The following is a 23,276-nucleotide window of genomic DNA, read 5'->3' on the forward strand; positions in this document are numbered from 1 at the left end:
TGTGCTGTCATTCTCAGTTCTCCTTCCAGCTAGCCCATGGTCATGGCCCAGATAATAAAGAGAAATCATTCCTTTGTGTAGGGTGGTGAGGGTGACTTGTATTCTGGGATAGACCACAGAAATTTTATTTACATGCTTGTTTTACTGAAGAAAATATCCCACTTCCCTCCCCCCGACCTCACCCATCAAATCCAGCTGCCCAAAGACTGCTTTGGAGGAAGGAATTCTTCTACAATTTTAATGAGATAATTAAAGGAGATGAGGTGTATGAATCTACTTCATAATCCCAAAATAACAGTTAACATTTATTGGGTTCTCATTATATGCCAGGCCCTTTCAACCATGTCAGCTTTTCCATGTTTAAATTATTTAATCCTCAAAACCACCCTATGAAGAGGGTATTATTATTTCTACTTTATGGATAAGACAGTTGAGGCTACCAGTGATAAAGGAGCCTGCCTTCAAATCACATAGCTGCTGCTAAATCGCTTCAGTTGTGTCCGACTCTGTGCGACCCCATAGATGGCAGCCCACCAGGCTCCCCCGTCCCTGGGATTCTCCAGGCAAGAACACTGGAGTGGATTGCCATTTCCTTCTCCAATGCATGAAAGTGAAAAGTGAAAGTGATGTCGCTCAGTCGTGTCTGACTCTTAGCAACCCATGGACTGCAGCCCACCAGTCTCCTCTATCCATGGGATTTTCCAGGCAAGAGTACTGGAGTCGGGTGCCGTTGCCTTCTCCAAATCACATAGCTACCAAGTGGCAAAGCTAGACTTAACGCCAGGCCCGCTTGGCTCCAGCACCTGTGTTCATTTCACAGCAACATCAATGAGCTGACCAGAATAATGTTTTTATCAGTTTTTTTGTGTTTGCAGGTACCCTGAAAATAGGACAAATGATTAAACAATAAGTAGAAAAATTATGGAGATTAGGATGCCAAGACAGATTCTCTGAATGTGGTACAAAAGACTGGCAGGTCCCAGCACTCCTGCTTATAATGTTCCTGCTTCATAATATAGATCTTCTCAGACTTAGAATGGGGGTACAGCCTGATAAATGCATCTTTAAACTGAAAATATCCTAAGGTGAAAATGCATTTACTACTCCTAGCCTGTCAAAGAGCATAGCCTATCTTAAACATGCTGGGAACACTTACATTAGCCTGTAGTTGGGCAAAATCATCTAATGCAAAGTCTGTCTGATAATAAAGTGTTGAGACTTCCCTGGTGGTCCAGTGGTTAGGACTCTGTTCTTCCAATGCAGAGACCATGGCTTCAATCTCTGCTCAGGGAATTAAGATCACACGTGCCATGCAGTGCAGCCAAAAGGTTTAATGATGATAATAAAGTGTCAACTGTCTCATGTAATTTATTGAACACTGTACTGCAAGTGAAAAACAAAACGGTCATCTGGGTACAGGGTGGTATCAGTTGTTTACCCTCGTGATCATGAGGCTGACTGAGAGCTGTTCTCACTGCCGCCACCCAGCACCACAGGAGTTTTCTCCTGTACATCACTAGCCCCGGAAAAAGACAGAAATTCAAAATTTTGAAGTGTCATTTCCACCTAATGCGTATCACTGTCCTACCAACGTAAAGTCAAAAAATTGCTAAGTCAATCCATCATATATCTGGGACCATCTATACTTGAAGCTGTCATATGTAAACCAAAAAAAACTCAGAGGTAACTTCTGAGACCCTAGTGTATGTCTTCAGTTAATGATGTTAAAACCTCATACTAAATTGGACTGAATTAACCCATTTGGATCATTGACTGCCCCCAGGATAAATGGACTTAACAGGACAAAAATCTCCCACAGACAGACAGACATAGATATATCTATATATATATTTTTTCCAATTCTTTTCTCTTATAGGTTACCACAAAATATTGATCACAGTTCCCTATGCTATTCCAATTCCAGTTTTCCTAACCATTCCCTTTATTGCAATAACATGTACTTTGTGCAAACACCAAATTTCTGCATCCAGACATAGGAAAGGCCTGTTCTGTGCCCACACCATTATCCTAGGACTTCCTCATGGGTTAACCAGGTGCCATCTATAGCAGCACTTGTATGGGGAAATACATTTAAAGTGCCAGCCTTAATTGAGAACACAGGCTGTTTTGAAAATAAGCGATGCCTACTCTTTGTGTACCTCACACATGATAGCTTCCCCACGAACCTTTGGAATCTTTCTATTAATCTGTCCGTCTCCTCTCACCCTCAGCTTTGACAGTCGCCGTTTTGTACTACCCTTTCATTCCTGTGACTGTGGAGTCCAGCAGAGGTAACAAGGTCCCACCAGGACTTTCTGTTGTCCCCGGTGTCAGAGCACCCAAGCACTTTCCTCTGCACTAAGCCTCGTTCCTCTCTTCCTTACCCCGCTTTCCTCTCCAGGGCCACCTCTTCCTGCTTTGCCTCTTATGTGTCATGGCCCAGGGCAGCATGACCTTTCACCCCTGGCCCAGTCCCTGATGCAGAATGAGGTTGTGATGGGACCTCGTGGAAACCCTGGGTGGTGCACAGAACTGCTTTTCATCCATCTGTATCATCAGCCTCCTGCTGAGGGGGACCCATGCCCCTTCCCTGCCTCCTCTGTCCTCCAGGGGTGTGGAGGCTGTCCTTAATCCAGAGGCTAACTTGCTATATTGAGCTAAATGTTTTAGGGTCCAGAGATCCTTAATACACAGGAATAATTCTCCCTAGGTAACCAGGAAGTGTTCAGGAGACTTCCTCTTCAGTTCAGTTCAGTCACACAGTCGTGTCCGACTCTTTACGACCCCATGGACCGCAGCATGCCAGGCCTCCCTGTCCATCACCAACTCCGGAGTTTACTCAAACTCATGTCCATTGAGTCAGTGATGCCATCCAACCATCTCATCCTCTGTCGTCCCCTTCTCCTGCCTTCAACCTTTCCCAGCATCAGAGTCTTTTCCAGTGAGTCAGCTCTTCCCATCAGGTGGCCAAAGTATTGGAGTTTCAGCTTCAACATCAGTCGCTTCTCTTACTCCTTGGGAAATGCCATCTGATTTCTTTGAGATAAGGGCTCAGAGGGCTTCCCAGGTGACGCTAGTGGTAAAGAAATTGCCTGCCAATGCAGGAGAGATAAGAGACACAGGTTCAGTCCCTGAGTCGGGAAAATCCCCAGGAGGAAGGCATGGCAATCCACTCCAGTGTTCTTACCTGGAGAATCCCATGGACAGAGGAGCCTGGTGGGCTACAGTCCATGGGGTCGCAAAGAGTCAGACACGACTGAAGCAACTGAGCAGGCGTGCACACTAGGGAGCTAGCGGGGGACTGGGCTCACCTCCAGAGAAGGAAGTCCTCTGATGACATCATCTTGCTCTTTCCCCTCTGACCCTCATACTACCTTACCCCCTCCCTGTAAATGGCCCACAGTATTTACCTCCAAATGGCCACTTGGCTCGTCTGCAGCCTGATTGCTTGATTTCTCCATTCACTTCTTTTGTGGGGCTTTCTTGAGACTGAGGGAAACTCCTCTGCATCCCCTGCAAAGAGCAGAGCCAGTGTGCAGCCAGGAGCACAAAGCCTCCTCTATGGCTGATGTGGACTTGCCCACACTGTCTGCACTGAACCACCAGCAGGGGTGGCCCTTTGGAGGCCATCCTGCACACAGTGATGAAGATTAAGCCTCAGAGCCCTACATGTCCCCTGTTTTGTTTCTTTTTTAGTGTTTGGCCACACCACACAGCTTGTATGATCTTAGTTGCCTGACCAGGGATCAAACCTGAGCCCTCAGCGGTGAGAGCACAGAGTCCTAACCACTGGACAGCCAGGGAATTCCCATGTTTAGTTTCTTTCAACCCCTTTCACCCAATGATTATAAAATTCTAGACGCTTCCAGAGGATTTACTGTGTTTGACCTTGGACCTGTGTGAATCCTGCACTCCAAGCTAGGGCAGTTTTCTTCTGGGGGCCTACAGGGGAATTCAGTGACTGCTGAATGTGACAGGGGAGTTGAGTGAGATGGGAACACTGAAATGGGCAGGCACAAAGTCAGTGGGAAGTCTTAGCTGAACGTCTTGGAAAGGCGATAGCGGGGATAGTTTCTAGGGCTGCCACGCACTGCATGGCTTGAACAACAGAAGTGCGTTGCCTCATAGCTCTAGAGGCCGGAAGTCCAGGAGCAAGGTCTCAGCAAGATGGGTTCCTTCTGAAGCTGGGGGATATCTGTGCTGTGCTTCTCCCAGCATCTGGTGGTTTGCCAGCAGTTTTTGGAGATCCTTGGCTTATGGGTCTTGCGTGGCTTTCCTCCTTTGTCCCTTGACTCTTCATTCAGCACCTGTAGGCTTTTATTGCTGTTTTGCCATGTCTGCCTTCTCCATGAGACTATGACACCCTTGAGAGCCAGGACCACGTTTCCTTACTCTTCACATACTGTGCATCTGAAAGACTACCACACATACGGTTGGCATCGCCGAAAGGTCTTTGCTTCAGTTCGTGTTGTAAGGACTGTGACAAAACATACCTCTCCGGTTTGTGCAGCGAGTGCATGTCTGTGTCCAGCCTCCCCTGTTCAGGGGCGCAGCAGTCATGTCAGAATAGGGGTCCCCTACTCCAGTATGACTTTCTCTTACCTAAATACATCTGCAATGACCCTTTTCCCAAATAAGATCTCTTCAGGGAGTACTAGGGGGTGGTGACTTCAACACATGAATTTGGGGGTGGGGGAGCACAAATCAACTCGTAACAGAAGTGACAGAGCCTGACTATATGTGTGAAATCTATTTTCAATTCCATCTCAAGACCGAGAGTCTTTAATTTTTGTGTGGGTCTTTATATCACCCATGGTTTCTGCTAATCTTTTACAAAACAGCTGGGAAATGGTGTTTTCAGGGAGAAAAAAAATCTAGGTCCCAGTGTACTGAGGATGATGAATGAGAGTTACCTGCTGGGCCTGTTGATTTGTATCTCCCTGACCAGTGGCTCTTATTATCATCCACAGCCTTAGGGATAACACAACAGGGAAGTGTGATCCTGGTATGGGAGACATAAACTTGACCTTAGCCTCTGCTCTACCCTGGAAATTTCCTAGTCAAAAACCAAGAGTTTAACCAAAGGCAGTTTTGCTTTGTTTTTAAGGTCTACTAGTTATTTATTACATAATGTGAATAAGTGGAAAGTGTTAGTCACTCAGTCACATGGGACTCTTCGGGACTGCATGGACTGTCCATGCAGTTCTCCAGGCAAGAATACCGGAGTGGGTAGGCTTTTCCTTCTCCAGAGGATCTTCTCAACGCAGGGATCAAACCTGGGTCTCCTGCATTGCAGGCAGATTCTTTACCATCTGAGCCACCAAGGAAGCCCAGTGTGATTAAATGAGGTTGAATTTTGATGAATTTTAAGTAGAAAAACTTTACTAATAAATGAAAGAGGATAAGAAAAGAAATCAGACTTCTTTTTGTGACCATCACATTTAAGGTCCTACCTTATTGGGGGCTTTTTGGTAGTGAGAAGAAGGGGTTATTTGTGTCTAGAAGAGGTCTACAAGGAGAAAGGTTTGGGGTCAGAAAGTACTTTCCACCAGAAGGAGGTCCCCTACCAGTCCCAGCTACGTTTCCTGCCCCACCGCACCCCACCCCCTTTCTAAATCCCAAGTGACCAATTGTATGTGGCCTTTCCTCTCTTCCTTGCACGTTTCCCTACTATATCAAGACCTTCAGACCAAGGGCAATGTGGATAATTTCCCAGTTTTCCAGCTGGGCAGTTCACCAAGAACAAACCCAGACATCAAGGCCAGACCAAAAAAACATCTTCTTGTTTTAGACAGAAGACTCCTACATCTAGGGGATTTAATGCACCCACTGTCCGCTTAGTGCATTTCCTGTGTCCGGAGCTTCTCTGCCTGGCGGCTCTGGTCTCATAAGTTTCCATACCCTGCTGCCAACTTATAATAACAGAGGCAGCAGGGTAGCAACATCAGAGCCCTCTTCATACGTGGGCGCGTGCTTTTTGCAAACTGAAACAAAGCTTGGAAGGGCTCATTGCAGACCTTTCAGCCTTGACAGTGGTTGTGCCCAGACCACCAGGAGCCTGGAATTAAATACCCTCTGTTCCAGTTCTCCACAGTTAATGTTATCAACTTCATCAAGTACTTCCTCTTTCAGTGGTGTCTGCAGAGAAATAAATAAATCAAGCCCATCCAAGTCCTGTTTCTGCCCAGATCCTGAGTCAAAAGTAACATCAGAGATGGATAAGCCAGAGCGCTGTCTCTCTCCCTCATTGTTCCCAAAATCTGGGCAGGAACAGAGAGTGAAATCTCTCCAGGACATTACATCAGTTCCTCTTTTACCCTTGGCATGAAAAGTTCTTCCTCTCATAGTCCTCCCAGACTTCCTAAGGCTTGCCCTAAGTGCACACCCATCCACTGAGCCTTGACGCCTGGGACATCAAAGAAAACCTGCAGGTAACCAGGCTGCTGGCCAAAGCCTGTGTCCGTTTTGAAATTTGTAAGACAGGAAATGGATTCAGGAAATAGGATTTCTCAGTACATGGTCTTCATCATCCTTAAGTATTTTTAAACCTTAATAAGCTTTTAAGGAAACGGAGACATTCTATAAATGGCATTTAGAATAAAATATATGAAACTTCAAAATGCAACTGTCTTAAATATTGCTTACAATGATGATATGCTGTGACGTGGACAAAAGAGAAATTCATTTTTGTGGATGCAGAATTAAGATCCATATTAGCTATGAAAAGAAAAATTTGCCTCATCCTCAGATGATTGCAGATCATTTCTGTCATACTAATAATTTCAGCCATTAAAGTTAACTCCTGGACTAATCAGGGTCCTGCAAGCTTTTGTCTGCATTGAGATTAAAGTGAGGAAGTTAGGACTTGTCATCCCAACCTATACCCTTGCAAGGTTGATTAAGCACTTTAATTCCTTTATAAAATCATAACCACCGAGCCATCATATCACCTGAAAACTAATAGTTCCTCAGTATCATCAGCTGTTTTCTTAATGTCACATTTTCCAGCTATTGCATAAATGTTTTTACAGTTGGTTTGAATCACAATCTAAGCAAGGATCTGTTTTTTCATTGCAAACAGTTGACGCGTTTCTTGAGTCTCAATCTATATGTCTCCATCCATATCTTTTCTTTTTTAATATTTTATTTTTTATTATTTATTTATTTGGCAGCACTGGGTCTTAGCTGAGGCATGCACACTCTTTAGTTGTGGCATATGGGGTCTAGTTCCCTGACCAGGGATCAAATTCAGGCCCCCTGCCTTGGGAGCATAGAGTCTTAGCTGCTGCACCATCAGGGAAGTCTGTCCTTATTTTTCTTGTGCACATGCTTGCACACTTTCTAGGTGTTTAAAAAAGAAGTTAGCCATAGTTAATATAACTTTTCCCCTGTGTATTTTCTCTCTGGTTGCTTTCACAATTTTCTGTTTATTTTTGGTTTTCAGCAGTTTGTGTGCCTGGATGTGGCTTTCTTTGTATTTATCCTATTTGGAATTTTCTGAGCTTCTTGGATCTTTAAGTTTGTATATTGCTACTGTTATTAACAAATTGAGGACAGTTTGGCCATTATTTCTTCTTTTTTTTTTTCCTCATTCTTTGTTTTTTCTTGTTTGACAATGTTACAGTGACTGTGCAGGAAAATCATTTTATTTTCTTCAGTTCAGTTCAGTTGCTCAGTCGTGTCCAACTCTTATTTTCTTAGATGAGCACATAAGTATTTAGGATAGGATATCAGAATTTCTGGGGCTTCCCTGGTGGCTCAGTGGTAAAGAATCTGCCTGCCAATGCAGGAGACGTGGGTTCAATCCCTGGGTAGGGAATATCCCCTGGAGAAAGAAATGGCAATCCACTCCAGTATTCTTGCCTAGGAAATCCCATGGACAGAGGAGCCTGGCAGGCTACAGTCCATAGAGTCACAAGAGTCAGACACAACTTAGCAACTAAACCACCACCATCAGAATCTATAATTTGCTTTAAAATAACACAGTTTTTAAGAATGTGTTCAGTTCAGTTCAGTCGCTCAGTCGTGTCCGACTCTTTGCGACCCCATGAATCGCAGCACGCCAGGCCTCCCTGTCCAATGTGTTGGTGGGAGATAAAAACCCTCCTCCATTAAAAAAAAAAAATTCTCACTTTCTTGAACTCCAATTACATCTCTTTTAGACCATTTCATACTGTTCCCACCGGTCACTGAAGATCTATTTCTTTTTCTTTAATCTTTATTGATCTGTTTTCATATTTGCTAACCCATCTCCCATCTCCAGTCCAGTATTTCAAGTACTGTATTTTTCAGTTCAAAAACCTTTTCTGAGAGTTTCTTTTTCTCTTCTGATGATCTTCATCTGTTATCAGTCATTACCACCATTATCTTTAAGTATTTGAACTTATTTAAAATAGCTACTTTAAACTTCTTATTTGCTCCTTCCAGTATCTAGATTATCTGAGTCTCTTTCTATTGCCTGCCTTCCCTCTCGAATATGGGTCTTATTTTTATGTTTCTTTACATGTCTAGGAAATCTTTAGTGGATACTTAATATTATAAATAACATATTATAGAGATGCTGGATTATGTTATATTCCTCTGAAAAGTGTTGATTTTTCTGCTACCGGGCAGTTAAATAACTGGCTGATCACTTTGATTTTGTGGAGGCTAGATCTTATAATTGGCTAGGGAACATCTATTTCAGTTTTACCTTTAGTCCTCAAGCAGATCCCTTTTTCCTAAAGCACTAGTCCTTACTCCAAAGGTGTGACCATTCTGCGGTAATAAATAGCCTGCGGTGTTTTCAGAGTCTTCCTTGATAGATCTCCACCTCAGAACTCTGCCTCTAGTACTGTGACCAGCAGCTGAGATTTCTGCTCATGTCTTTAAACCATACAGCTGTTGCCTTTCATTGAGCTCCTTGGAGTTTCCCCTGCACATTGCTGTTCAGGAGCACATGTTAAGGATTTGGGAGAATTTTATGTGCCTGTTAGTGGCTACTCCTTCTGAGGCTCCCTTCTTTATGGAAATTTTCTCAGGCTTTTGGTTTTCATCCCCTCTCCCTTCTGGTAGCTTCATACTCTATCCCTGGCATCTCAAGCAACTTTCTGTTATTTTTCTAGCTGCCCCAGACTACATGGACTGGAGAGGTCACTCTGAAAAAGTAAAAGTCACTGAGTCATGTCCGATTCTTTGCAACCCCATAGACTGTAGTGCACCAGGATCCTCTGTCTATGGAATTCTCCAGGCCAGAATACTGCTGAGTGGGTAGATATTCCCTTCTCCAGGGGATCTTCCCAACCCAGGGATCAAACCCAGGTCTCCCATATTGCAGGCAGATTCTTTACTGTCTGGGTGAAAGCTGTATAAAGTTGGATCTCACTCTGAACATTTCCTTTCTTGCAAGACTAAAGTCCCCTCAATAACTTTTTTTGGGCCACACCTCAAAGCATGTGGGATCTTAGTTCCCTGACCAGGGATTGAAAGCACTGGAAGCACAGAGTCTTAACCACTGAACCACCAAGGAAGTCCCTCAATAACTTTTATAAATACATTTTATCCAGACACACAGGGAAGTTAGTCTGCTACAAGTCACTCTGCCATTATTGAAACTGGAATCCTCTTTATGAGGAGAGAAATGATAGCATACCATAGAACTTCACCTTACTTTATTTATCTAACCATAGAGCCTGGAGACTGGTCCTTAGCACAATATCAAGGTACTCCTTATTCCGTTTTATAGCTGTGTATCCTTCATCATTTAGAGACTCTCATGTGTTAAATCAGTCTTCCGTTGGTAGCTATTCCAATGATTGTGTGCGTGCTTAGCCATGTCCAACTCTTTGTGACTTTATGGACTGTAGCCTGCTAGGCTTCTCTGCCCATGGGATTCTCCAGGGAAGAATATTGGAGTGGCTTGCCATTTCCTCCTCCAAGGGATCTTCCTGACCCAGGGATCAAACCTGCATTTCTGGCATCTCCTGCGTTGCAGGCTGAACCACCACTGAACCACCTGGGAAGCCAATCCAATGATTAAGCACTTTTAAATTCATAGCAGCATGTTATATAGTGATTACAAAGTAAGCCCTTTGCTTTCAGGCAGATGATCATGAACAATATTCCTTTTGTTCACCATCTCATATGACTGGTGAGATCTGGTGGAGTCCCCATTTTCCTGTTATCCCTGTGTTAAACTTTAAGAAATGACCACCTTTGACTCTTGTGTGCTAACCCTATCAGATTCCCAGGTCCCCTTTATATGTTCTTCATATAGATACTGATGTCATGGTGAAAGGAGATGACTTTGTCTTGCTTTACTTAGAACCATGGACAAGTCTTTGACCAGAACAAGGACCTGCAGGTATACACATGCTTTTGGTGAAACAGCTCTGGGAACAGATGTGGCCAGAGAAACCTCACTGAGATGAGTGGGGGACTCTGGAGAAAGCTCCGTGTCTGTAGGCAGATTTCTGCACTTCTGACCCTGTTAAGAACAGGGCCTCCTAAAGCTATATGTTTGCTGGTCCCTCCCTCATCCCAGCCCACGGAGCTACTTCTGCTACTGAGCTGTGTACACTGCTGATGTTGTCTTTGCTCAAACGTCTCCAGCTGGAGCGTTCAGGTGGGATAGGATGGAGGCATTTATTGTCAGGGGTCCACTCTGCCTCCTTCACTCTACCTGTCTGACCATTTGTAGGGACTGTGCATTCAGAAACAACATGATTCTAAATGTTCTTTAAAGTGCGAGACTGTCATTGTAAATCAGGCCCACTATGCCTGCTCAGAGCAGGGTTTGATACAACTCCCGCCACCTGACCCCACACCACCCTCTGCTGCCCCCAGTTTCTACATAGCAAAGAGGTAGCTGCTCTAGTGGGCATATAAGGCTATAGAATGACCTTGGGCAAGTTGCTTAACTTTTTATTTAAGAATATTTGTTTATTTCACTGTGTCAGTCTTAGTTGGGGCACACAAGATCTTCATTGCATCATGTGGGATCTTTTGCCATGGGCGCTCGGGCTCTCAACTTGTGGTCCATGGGCTATAGACCGTGCGGGCTTAGTTGCCTGGTGATATGTGGAATCATAGTTCCCTGACAGGGATCGAATCCTTCTCCCCTTCATTGCAAGGCAGATTCTTAACCACTGGACTACCAGGGAAGTCCCTGCTTACCTTCTTTATGCCTCCATTTTTCTCTCCTGTTATAAACAGGAGTAACGGCAGCATCTTCTACTTGTGTCCAAGGGTTAGTGGCTTCAGTTGTATCCAATGCGTTGTGACTCCGTGGACTGTAGTCCCCCAGGCTCCTCTGACCATGGAATTCTCCAGGAAAGAATACTGGAGTGGGTTGCCATTCCCTTCTGTAGGGAATCTTCCTGACCCAGGGGTCAAACCTGAGGTCTCTTGCATTGCAGGCAGATTCTTTACCATCTGAGTCACCAGGGTGTGTTATAAATTTTAAACAATATAATCCAATCCATAGAATATACAGTAATTGCTTTATTATTTTCATCATCTTTATCATTAATAGCAACAACTCCTGGAAGCAGAGAATATGAAAATTGGGTTATGAAAATGTAAGTCGGTGAAAGCCTCTCGAGAGAGACCCTCAAGGGCCCTGAAAAACCACACTAAAGAGTCAAGTAACAAAAAGATAAAGAATGAATAAAGAATGAGTGTGTGGCTTCCTTGTGTTTATAAGCCACGAATAAGTGATAAATGGAATACTGGTAGAAATTCTTCGCTTTTCCAGGGGCAGGGAAAGAATTTTAAGTATGTGCAATTTAATTTTTTTTAAGCAGGGAAAAAGACCCCTCATCTGGGGGAAAAGGGTCTTCCCACACCTGCACGTGCTCCATGCTTGTCACCTTTACGACTGTTGTGGGGTTCCCTCCCCTGAGCATCCATCGGGGTCTCTGACTGTCCTTCCCTCTGCCCTACAGATAACGGTGTCCAGAGGACCTCGAGGCCGTCGGCCGAGAACGTACACCAGAACCCTCCCACCATTGAACTGTTGCACCGTTCCAGGTCGCCCATCACAACAAACCACCGGCCTTCTCCCGACCCCGAGCAGCGGCCCCTCCGGTCCCCCCTGGACAACATGATCCGCCGCCTCTCCCCAGCCGAGAGGGCCCAGGGACCGAGGCTCCACCAGGAGAACAACCACCAGGAGCCCTACCCGCTGTCAGTGTCTCCCATGGAGAACAACCACTGCCCACCGTCATCCGAGCCCCACCCGAGGCCCTCCAGCCCCCGGCAGGAGGGCACGCGGGTCATCCAGCTGATGCCCAGCCCGATCATGCACCCTCTGATCCTGAACCCCCGACACTCCGTGGATTTCAAGCAGCCGCGGCTCTCCGAGGACGGGCTGCACCGGGAAGGGAAGCCCATCAACCTCTCGCATCGGGAGGACCTGGCCTACATGAACCACATCATGGTCTCCGTCTCACCGCCCGAGGAGCACGCTGTGCCCATCGGGAGGATAGCAGGTGGGTGAGCCCCCCGCCCTCCCGGAAGCCTGCACACCATCCCAATTAGGTGCTCTCCAGAGGCTCTGGGAGGCCAGGGGGAGGGGGGAGGCTTTGATAGCAGGTGGGTGAGCCCCCCGCCCTCCCGGGAGCCCCCACGCCGTCCCAATTAGGTGCCCTCCAGAGCCTCTGGAAGCCAGGGGATGGAGGCTTTGCCGGCAGGAGACGAAATTCCCTAAATGGGCTAGTTAATGAGGCGCTGGGCTGCTGGAGTTAATGAGCCTCAGAAATGTGAAGAAACAAATGTCCTCCGACCAGCGTACAAGGAGAGTCACATTAGGATTGTGGCTAAGCGAAAACATTTAAAATCAAAGGTTTATGAGCATGTTAATGGCTCTGTCCTGGAGTTTCCAGTGGCTAATTAATGAGCAGGCACAGCACAGAGGACCTCTGTCTCAGATTCAGACCTGGATTTCCATCCTCTGGGCAGTAACTCCATGTAGCCTTCACCTTGGGAAGAGGCAGGAGAGAAAAGTAGGATTAGGGTGTTGTTCGGTCATTTGCACAGAGGAAGCCACGCCTGAATTCTTTTCCTTTGATGATGACAAGCCCAAATTTGTTTCCCTAAGATGAGAAACCAGTGAAAAAAATCACCATGTTGTATTTTTGCTCATGTGGAGAAGGAAATGGCAACCCACTCCAGTGTTTTTTGCCTGGAGAATCCCAGGGACGGGGGAGCCTGGTGGGCTGCTGTCTCTGGGGTCGCACAGAGTCGGACACAACTGAAGCAACTTAGCAGCAGCAGTAGCAGCCCATAATTTACATGAAGTCATTCTCCAGAAGCTTTTATAATCCTCTCACCTCTTGGCAAAGTTAGGGCTTTTCCTAGAGCTCTTCTCTGGTCACGAGACACTTTTTGAGCACTTACTGTGTACAGATAAACTCATTAGGATGTAGAGGACACAAAGCTGATTAAACACAATTACTTCCTCTGCGATTTAAAATTTACGAGGAGAGACAAGTGTGAAACCACTAAGGTATAAGACAGAAGGAGATAAGTCCTCTGCCCCGTTCAGTCAAAGCACAAGCATTTATTGAGTACCTATTGTGTGGTGTGGATGTAGTGCCGAGTAAAAAGTTTTTAATATTTTATTTATTTGACTGCGCCAGATCTTAGCTGTGAAATGCAAACTCTTAGTTGTGGCATGTGGGATCTAGTTCCCCGACCAGGGATGGAACCCAGGCCCCCCTGCATTGGGAGTGTGGAATCTTAGCCACTGGACCACCAGAAAAGTCCCAGTAAGAAGCATTTTGACTGGAGGAATTGAGGAAGGAAGATAGGTCGAAGTTGAAAGTGGTTATGGGTCCAGTAACGGGAAGACTGGCTTCCCTGGTGGCTCAGTGGTAAAGAATCTGCCTGACAGTGCTGGAGACACAGGAGACATGGGTTTGATCCCTAGGTCAGGAAGATTCCCCTGGAGGAGAAAATGACAACCCACTCCAGTATTCTTGCATGGGAAATCCCATGGATAGAGGAGCCTGGCGGGCTACAGTCCAGGGGGTCGCAAAGAGTCAGACACAACTTAGCAACTAAAGAACAACAGTGCAAGAGAGACATGGAGGCAGGAGAGAGGTCAGACTGTCCAGGGAAGCGTGAGACATTCTCCTTCCTCCTTGAGCTGATGCTGTAGGACTGAGATCCAGCTGAACCACAGGATGAAGCAGGGCTCACAACATCATGATAACACAGGTCCTAAGGCTACTTTACCTCTGTCTTGACTTGCTATCTCTTTTTTGTTGAAGTCATTTGTTTCTAAATTTTTCTCTGGCCCCAAGGGCACCTCTGATAGCACCTCAATTTTACCACTATAAATAAGTTACATCAGGAATGTTGAATCAAGAAAATCAAAGAGCTGTGACTTATATGTTTCAAAAAGAAAAAAAAAAAACTATGAAAAGTGAAATGGTCTATGCTTAGAATGTGATTCAAAAGCATCCCACAGGGCTGGAAGTGAGGAATGCATAGTTGTGGTGGTTCATTCGCTAAGTCATGTCCAACTCTGCGATCCCATGGACCGCAGCCCACCAGGCTCCTCTGTCTATGGGAATTCCCAGGCAGGAATACTGGAGTGGGTTGCCATTTCCTTCTGTGGGTAAAATAAGGTTAGTTATAACCCAAGGGCTATATGGCTGGGTATTGGATGCATAGAGATTTACATTATTGTTCTATCTACCTTTACGTAAAGTTTTTTTAATGATGGAGAGAAAAAAAAAATTGTGAAAAGAAAGAACAGGGGTTAACGTAGCTTTGCTTATTCTGCAAAGCATGTGCGTTTCCCAGATAGATGGAGGAAAAGCATGCGGTCAGTGTATTCCTGTGAATAATAGAAATGACCTGTTCTGAGCTTTCCAGGCATTCCCTTCTTGTCTGTATCTGCCCTGTTTGTCTTGTACAGCAGTTCTGAACCTTCTGAGGGTACTTGCTACTTGTTTGTAATCCTCAGAACAGCTCTGTAAAAGGAGCTAGTCATTGCTGAATTCATTTTATATGGAAGGGATCATTTACAGGGGAAACCATGGAGGAGACTGAGGCAGAGAAGTGGAGGCCACGGTGGCTGGATGATGTGGCTGCAGGACGGCCCTCGCTAGCACCATCCCCCCTACTTCCTGATCACCATCTGTCTTGTCACCTCCTCTGTAGGAATCCAAGATAAGCCCCATGTGTCAAGTTAAATTGTTTAGACTTAGAGCTGTTTTTCCCTTGGTTAGTAGGTCTAGAAATTTTTTAATATGGCTGTCTTAAAAATTGTTCTACTCTGTTGGTATATTCCCAGATTTCATAATCGCCATATGTCTGTGTTCAGTAATTTGACCAAATCCAGGATTAGCTAATATAATCAAAAGGCAGTGTTTCTGAAGGGTGAAAGAAGATGGAAATCTATTATCTAATATTTAGTCTTAATCCTGTGACCCTCTGAATAGAACCCATCATAATTCCAGGCTCCTTTGTTTCATTTGGGATCTCCCTGTCTCTCCAACCCATTTTGGTATCTTCTTGGACAACTCAGATCCTTGTGGAATTTATTCTGTTATTGGCAGTCGAATTCATTGAGTGATTCTTACGTACAGTGTAAAGTCCTTTCATTACTGAACAGTGATAAAAGCCCTTCAGATCTCTATAAAGCAGCTTTTAGGTGAGAAAACTTAGCTCCTTATGCGTTTTTTATATTTATTTTAATTAGGAGATAATTACAATATTGTGATGGTTTTTGCTGTACATCAACATGAATTGGCCACAGGTATACATGTGTCCCCTCCATCCTGAACCCCCTCCCCAGCCCATCCCTCTGGGCTGTCCCAGAGCACCAGCTTTGGGTTCCCTGCTTCATGCATCGAACTTGAACTGGCCATCTGAGCCTAGAGGGCACCAAAGGTGCTGCTGTGTCACGCTGACAGAGACTGTAGCTGGAGGATATGGGTAAGAACAGTGCTTGTGAATGTGGATGAAAAGGTCTTGTCAACTCAGATAGTCCTGGGCATATGCCTTTGGACACCTTCTGTGTTTATGGCACTCATCTGCATTCATGGGGGTTGGGTGTTCAAGGAGATTGTAAGACACAATCTTTGTTGTGAAAGAGCTGAAGACAATTGACTACAACTGCAGCTCATGGTACCTTCCAGGGACTCCCATTAAGTGCTGTAAGAGGTCAGAGTAGGGGTGTCGGGAGGCCTTCATGGGGAGCTGGCTTTTGGCTAGGCTTAGATGAATGCTTAGAGTATGAACACGTAGAGATTAGAGGAAAAAGAGGTCATTCCAGATAGAGAAAACGCCAAAGCAAGATAAGCCCCAGTATATTTGTTCTAGGTTTCACATAGAAATGTAAACTCCAGAATCCAGGTTTGTTAAAAATGGATTTTTCAATTCAGTTTTTATCTCTCCGAAATTGGGACGCATCATACACTTTAGAGATTGCATGCAAGTTGTGGTAGTTTACTTAGGTATTTACCTGGTGGAAAAACTAAAAGATTCAGTATTATTCAGTAAATATTCATCTAGGAGGTAGTTGACAGTTTAAATACAAACCACAAATTAGATCAATTGAAATAGAACATGTAGCTTATTTTGAAAGGTGGTGTTTATTTTTCAAAGAATAAGGACTGTTCCTGAGTTTAATAAGTTGAAATGGCTGGCATTTGTGGGACAGAATGAGAAGATTCCTGAATTCTGTTTTTTAATTTATTTTTAATTAGGGGAGAATTGCTTTACAATGTTGCTTTGGTTTCTGCCATACAATAATGTGAATCAGCTATAAGTGCATATATCTTTCCCTCCTGGTTTTTTTTTTTTTTTTTTTTTTTTTAAAAAAAAGAGCCAGTGGTATGTGCGATGCAGAAAGGATTACTTGGGGGGAGGTGAAAGCATATGTCACCTTCTAGCATTTTCTTAGCCCACCAAAGTTTTACTGGCCTGTGTCTGTCTCACTGATGCGTTTCATAGCCAAAGACTGGTACTGGCAGTGAGCACCATAAATTGAAGAAGGGTAGCAAGGGTGATGCTGTGTTTTCAGTATAATATTGGAAATCATTCTTACAACTCATTGACTTCAAAGCTAGAAGCATCTTTTACAGATGGAGAAACTGAGCTTCAGGCACGTCAAGCATTCAGCCTCGAGCTTCATCCAGTGTTTTTTCCAGCGCATTTGTTTCCTTAGGCCCAGGGACTGGAAACGCTGGCCTATGGGCCAAGTCAGCCACCGCCTGTCTTTGTAAGTCAAGTTTTATTGGCACACGGCCAAACCCATTCACTTAGTATTGTCTGTGGCTGCTTTGGCGGGGTTGAGGAGGTACAGCTGACACAGGACGGCCCGCAAAGCCTGAAATATTATATTTACAGATGGCCTTTTACAGAAAGAGTCCGCTGCTCCCTGTTCTATGGCACTGTCTGCTTTGAAATCATAGGTATGGAGGATTCACAGGATAGAAAATGCCGTCGTTGCTCTCCAGGAATTACACCTCAAAGAATGAGGCATGCCTAAGACATGTGGAGGGAACAATGGCAAGCGATGTAAGGAGGGAGATAAATCCTGATGGCAGGCTGATTGCTGAGCCACCCAGAGTACTTACAATAACATTATTAACATAAAATACAGCTGAAGAACAGAAAGTGTCGGGCTGCCTACTTGAACTGTGTAGTTCAGATCACTCACTCATTCCAAAATTCTCAGGTCTCTCTCTGTGCCAGGCATTTTGCTCGGTGATAGGGTGAAGCTTCTCTAAATGCCAAACGTGGTGTCCTTTCTGGCAGAAGGCAATGTGCTTCTTACTTTATGCCATCAGACAAGCTAAGCTCCCCGCTTTGGTTTTAACCATAGACACCTCAGTTTTAAAAGAAAAAACCGAAGTCATTTTGGCTTTCTTAAACTTCTACAATTCCACTAAAACCTGAGTTACCAGACTTCCTGTCTGCTTATCCCTTCCTTGGCCTTAATCCAAAAAGTCGGCTAAGGAAGCGAGATTCATTGGCAATGTGGTTGATAATCCATTCGAAGTTATTCATCTGCTCCCCAAAAGTGGGGGCTGTAGAAGCCTGTACTGAATTGGTTGTTCAAAGTCCATGGACCATCCAAATAGAGAACATCTTGTCCTATGCTTACCTCACAATTTTTGCTATTGTTGTTCAGTTGTGTCTGACTCTTTGCGACCCCAGGGACTGCACCACACCAGACTTCCCTGTCCTTCACCATCTCCCTGAGTTTGCTCAGACACATGTTCATTGAGTCGGTGATGACATCTCTTGCTTTTCTGTGCAAACGTGAGCTTTTTCATGGTTCGAGGATCTCACTGGTGAGTTGATTTCTACTGCAGATAAAGCAGATTTCTCCCCACGCCACCCCCAGGCCGTGTGCACTTCACTTCCAACCCTCTGATAATGCTGGCCTGGCAATCTGAGATCCTCAAAGGATCTGAGACTATATGTATTCTCTCTCAAGGTTGTATTTTTAACAGAAACAAAAGGTTTCTCATCAAGGAGACATCGAATCTCCCATATTGCTTACTTGTCACAGAGCACTGTCCTCTTTTGATCTGGTTTTATTGGCTGGATGAGCTCTGTAAGCACAGACTTTCAACCCTGGAGCCTCTAATCATCTAATCAGACATCAGATAAGCCCAAGACTCCAGGGACAGCACCTGGGGGCTCATCCTCAGGAAGCACATGGACTTGTATTGCTTCAGGAGCAGCCCTGAAGAAAGAAAGACCTCCTAAAAGGCCAGTCTTAATGGATTGTATCAAAGTGATGAGGGCAGCCTTTGTGGTAAGGTATGGCAGTATGCACACACACATTTGTAGATATTGTGTTTGGAAAAAAGGACAGGGTCATGGGATATCTCAGTAAGCCAAGGGGCCTCAGGGATTTAGTACCGGCTGGGAGAGCCATGTCCTCCCGCACTGTCTCAGGCAGGTAACCCTCTGCTGACCCAGAGCCCTCTCTGGCTCCTGACCGAGGGCCTTCATCCACGGCTGCTTGGATGATTCCTGGGGAAGAGCATATAACATCTGGAATCAACACGATTAGAATGTAGCCTTTGACTCCCAGGCTGAGGTACTTAAGATTGCTGAAGCCCAGTTGCCTTATCGATAATAATGCAGATACTGATACCCATTTCTGGGCACTTGAGCACTAAAGAAACACTACGCAAATATTAGCACAAACAGGTTAATTTCTATGAGTTAGTGTCCCTGCTCTGCTCAAGGGTTTAACAAGCGGAAGACAGTGGATACGGCCAGCACCACTGCCCACCAGAGTGGGTGTGGAGGCCTTGACCCAAACAAAGCCTTGTGTCTGAACGTTTGTTCCAAGTGATACTGGCCTCTGATGTGCAGACCTTCAAAGAACCCTAGGTTCCTTGGAGACTGACTTCTTCCCTCCTGCTCACCTCCCCCGAGGCTTTGCCCACTGTATTTTGAGGAGACCCTTGGAGACTTTGGCAGACTGCACCTCAACAGGAGTCTCCCAAGTGTCCTGGCTTCACACACTCTAGCTGAGTCACTGCACTTTCTTTTCATTGGGACCTCTAAGAAATCAGCCCTAAAAGAGAAGGAAGTTTCAGGATGGCCTTTTTAAAAAGTTAACACAGTACCAGCACAGTAACGGGGTAGGAAATAAGAGAAGGGGCTTGAGGAGACTAGAGGTTCCACTTTGTTTTAAAGGCGTGTGTTTCTGGAACAGCATCCCTAGTCCCAGTGGTGCCTGGATGCCAATTCCCCACTGCCACCACATTTGAGGGAGAGGGGCAGGTCTTAATGCGATCTGTCTGGGGGCTTGATCTCAGCTATAAGGCGTGATTGCAGATTCCTGCCTTTCCCAGCCTCACTCCACACCTCCTGCCACCAAAGGTGAGAAGGTTTAGCAGCGTTTGCAGCTGCAGTCCCTCTGCTCCAGTGAAGCCAGGAAGCACAGATTTGTGTTCTCTGCCTCGGCTTCTCCCCCTCCTGGCTGGCTGCTGTGCACATATGGCTTCTGTTTCCCTACGCCACAGCAGAGCACAAGCAGTTGCCTGCTGTAAACACATCTCTGTGTATCAGCACAGGGTTGGCTACACTGGATTTATCAGCTTTCTGCTTCTAGGTAATGGCCCATCTAGAATCAAGGCAGAAAAAAAAAAAAAAAAAGCTGCAGACAGCCAACCCCCTGCAATGGTGTAAAACCCATGCTTCTGTAAGCAGGGTTTCTCAAGCTGGGCACTCTCGATATTTCGGTTAAATAATCCTTTGTTGGTGGGGGGATGGCATTCTTTTGTGCATTACAGTAAGTCCCCTACATACGAACCTTCCAAGTTGCATGCTTTCAAGATGCAAACGTGGGATCCCATGTCTAATCACTTTAGTTCACATGTCTGGCGTGTATTCTCTAAAGTGGTTGTGCTTTTGTGTACTTTGCTGTACAGCACTGTACAGAGTACAGTAGTACTCTATTCAAGCCTGGACTGTCCAGAAGCAAGAATAAAAGCAGCAGTGACGTAGCTGGTACTACTGTACTTTTCAAGATACCGTGTGTTAGTACTCAGTCATGTCTGACTCTCCTGCGACCCCATGGACTATATAGCCCACCAGGCTCTCCTGTCCCTGGAATTTCTCAGGCAAGAATACTGGAGTGGGTTGCCATTTCCCTCTCCAGGGGATCTTCCTGACCCAGGGATCGAAACCCACATCTCCCGCATTGGCAGGCAGATTCTTTACCGTTGCACCACCAGGGAAGCCTTCAAGGTACTATACTGTAATATTAAAAATGTTCATATTTTTTATGTACTATTTGTGTGAAAAGTATTATAAACCTATTACAGTACAGTACTATACAGCTGATTGTGTTAATTGGGTACCTAGACTGTGTTGGACTTAAACAAATGCACTCTTGGAATGGAACTCATTTGTATATAGGGGACTTGCTATATATTGTATAAGATTAGCAGCATCCCAGGCCTCTGTCACAGCATCCTCCACCCCAGATATAATGACCAAAATTATCCCCAGACATTGTCAAACGCCCCCCCATCCCCCACAGCAGGCAAGCTTGCCCCTAGTTTAGAACCATTGCTGTAAAGCAGAGAAGCAACTTTTTTGTGTTGCGTGTTACCTACATGTTGCTCAACCTGAAATAAATTGGTTAGCTTTTCATAAGGATTTGAAAGCAGTGAGACAGGGGCGCTAGGCCCCTCCTTCTTGGTGATTATACCCACAGAACTCCAGTTTACAGACCTTCATTTAAAATTCCATTTGGGCAGTTAAGACAACCTAAAATTGCTTTCTTAGATGCTTTCCTGAAATTTAAATTAACCACCATCATTAAACATTCCCTGGTCAATAGCTTGACTTGCCCACTCAGATTTTTTAAACATCAGTTTTGTCTAGCATGGTTTTTGGTGTTTTTTTTTTTTTTTTTGGAAACCATGTTGGTTATGTGTGACCTGCCCATCTTTTTACAATGTCTGCTCAATAAGCTTGTACAACGAGTCTCTGGTAAGAGACAGGCGTGGGAGGGAAAATATTTCTCCCTAACCACAGAAAGGGTTTTTCTTTTTTTCCTTTTCTTTTTGACAGTGCCTTTTAACTGTGAATACCCAGAGTACCTCACCCAGCAGGAAAGAGAACTCTCTTTCTGCAATTGGAAAATAACACTTCACTCCACTAAACCCTTTTATAAGCTTCCTCCCGTGGAAGAGAGAATCAAAATCGTGCACATTTGTTTACAGGGCCTTCCTTCTCAAGGCACGTGGGGGTTTTAGTTTAAGAGACACGCACCCAAAAGTAATGAATGCTTTGTGATATAAGATTATTTTTCACATGCCTAGTCAAGTGTTTTGTGATGTGATGAACCTTTGTTTTCAAAGCCTGATGGGTTTTGTTATATAGTAGTAGTAAGTGTTTTTATTAATGACGAAAGAACATTGTATCTGTGCAGACATGGATGGATTTTAACAAAACTGAAAAACAGCTGGTGGGCCATGGCAACAGCCTTCAGAGGACCCAGGGAATTAAAAAGAATCTGCCTTTTTATTTAACTAAAGTCTAGAAAAATAACTCATTGGGCTTTGAATTTCAATTGTTTTGTTTTGTTTTAAAGAAAAAAAAACTGTCAGGTAGTTATTTTCATCATCTGGCATAAATTTTAACTGAAGCAACAAAAGAATCAATAGTGTTATAAAAGCCACTTATACTGTGAGCTTCAACAACTGCTTTGTGCTACAAAATTCCTGTTGCTACCTCTGTTAGTGACCAAGTAATTCAATGTCTTAAATGTCAACATATTTTTATTACTCGGCTAAAGTTGACTTTGCTGGATTAAATGTCATTTAAAATGATCAATTGGCAGCTTGTTTGGGGCTCTTTTCACATTTATGAAAGAGAAAAGTTTGCAGGCTACAAATGGTCTTGCAACTCAAGAGGTAAAGTCCGTTCTCTTGGGAAACCCTTCCTTCCAGGTACCAACCAAACACAGATCACATTCTAGACCTTTTTCAGTAAATGATCTACGATGTAAAGTTCTCAGTTTGATGCCTCTGAAGAACCCAGCGTGGTAGGTACCGAGAACTGGTTAAGCCCTTACTTTGAGAAATGGTCTGGTTCTCACGTCACCATTTTATGAGAAATAGAATGTATAAGGCAGTAAAAGAGAAGCAACAGAAACAATGAAAGTGAAAATCCTTGAGCAGATGGTGTCAAGACAACACTCATCTTACATTTTAGCTCCAGGAAGTTCTCAAGGTTGAGAGGACTGCCCATATATCACTTACCTTCGTGTGGGCAAAAAAGTTCTTTCTATCAAACTGCTAAAGATGACCAAATCAGTTTTTTTTCAATTATTAAACTGTATTAAAATGATTCACTATAGAAAATCTTATTCCCCATCCACAAGCATCCAAAAGGTGTCATCAAGCCTCTAGGTGGTAAAAAAGATTGTAACCCTGTCAAGAAACATGGAAAGGAAGCTCTTCACAAACCACCTTTGTTCCTCCTAGTGGAAGGGCGTTTTTTATGATAATATTTGATTCTGTCAGATGGCTTCCACTTGGAAGAGATTGTCGGAAATTAAAACCCATCTGCTGTTTGATGGTAAGACACAACTGGACAATTAAACTGCAATTCAGTTCTCTATTGGAGAAGGAAATGGCAACCCACTCCAGTACTCTTGCCTGGAGAATCCCATGGATGGAGGAGCCTGGTGGGCTACAGTCCATAGGGTTGCAGAGAGTCGGACACGACTGAGTGACTTCACTCTTTCACTTCAGTTCTCTATTCTTTCACCTATAATAAAAATGATATAAGACGAG

The 23,276-nt window shown here is 44.5% G+C and overlaps 1 protein-coding gene across 2 annotated transcripts in view; it reads left to right on the top strand.

The window, feature by feature from the left end:
* ETV6 (ETS variant transcription factor 6) overlaps positions 1-23,276 on the top strand; it is a 285,447-nt gene that overhangs the window by 252,915 nt on the left and 9,256 nt on the right. For both annotated transcript variants that reach the window (XM_040235194.1, XM_040235195.1), the window contains exon 5: positions 11,925-12,470. In XM_040235194.1, coding sequence (XP_040091128.1) covers positions 11,925-12,470 — 546 coding nt within the window. The remainder of the gene's footprint in view (positions 1-11,924; positions 12,471-23,276) is intronic.

The sequence above is a fragment of the Oryx dammah genome, unplaced genomic scaffold (genome assembly GCF_014754425.2).
Source record: "Oryx dammah isolate SB20612 unplaced genomic scaffold, SCBI_Odam_1.1 HiC_scaffold_29, whole genome shotgun sequence".
NCBI classification, from domain to species: domain Eukaryota; kingdom Metazoa; phylum Chordata; class Mammalia; order Artiodactyla; family Bovidae; genus Oryx; species Oryx dammah.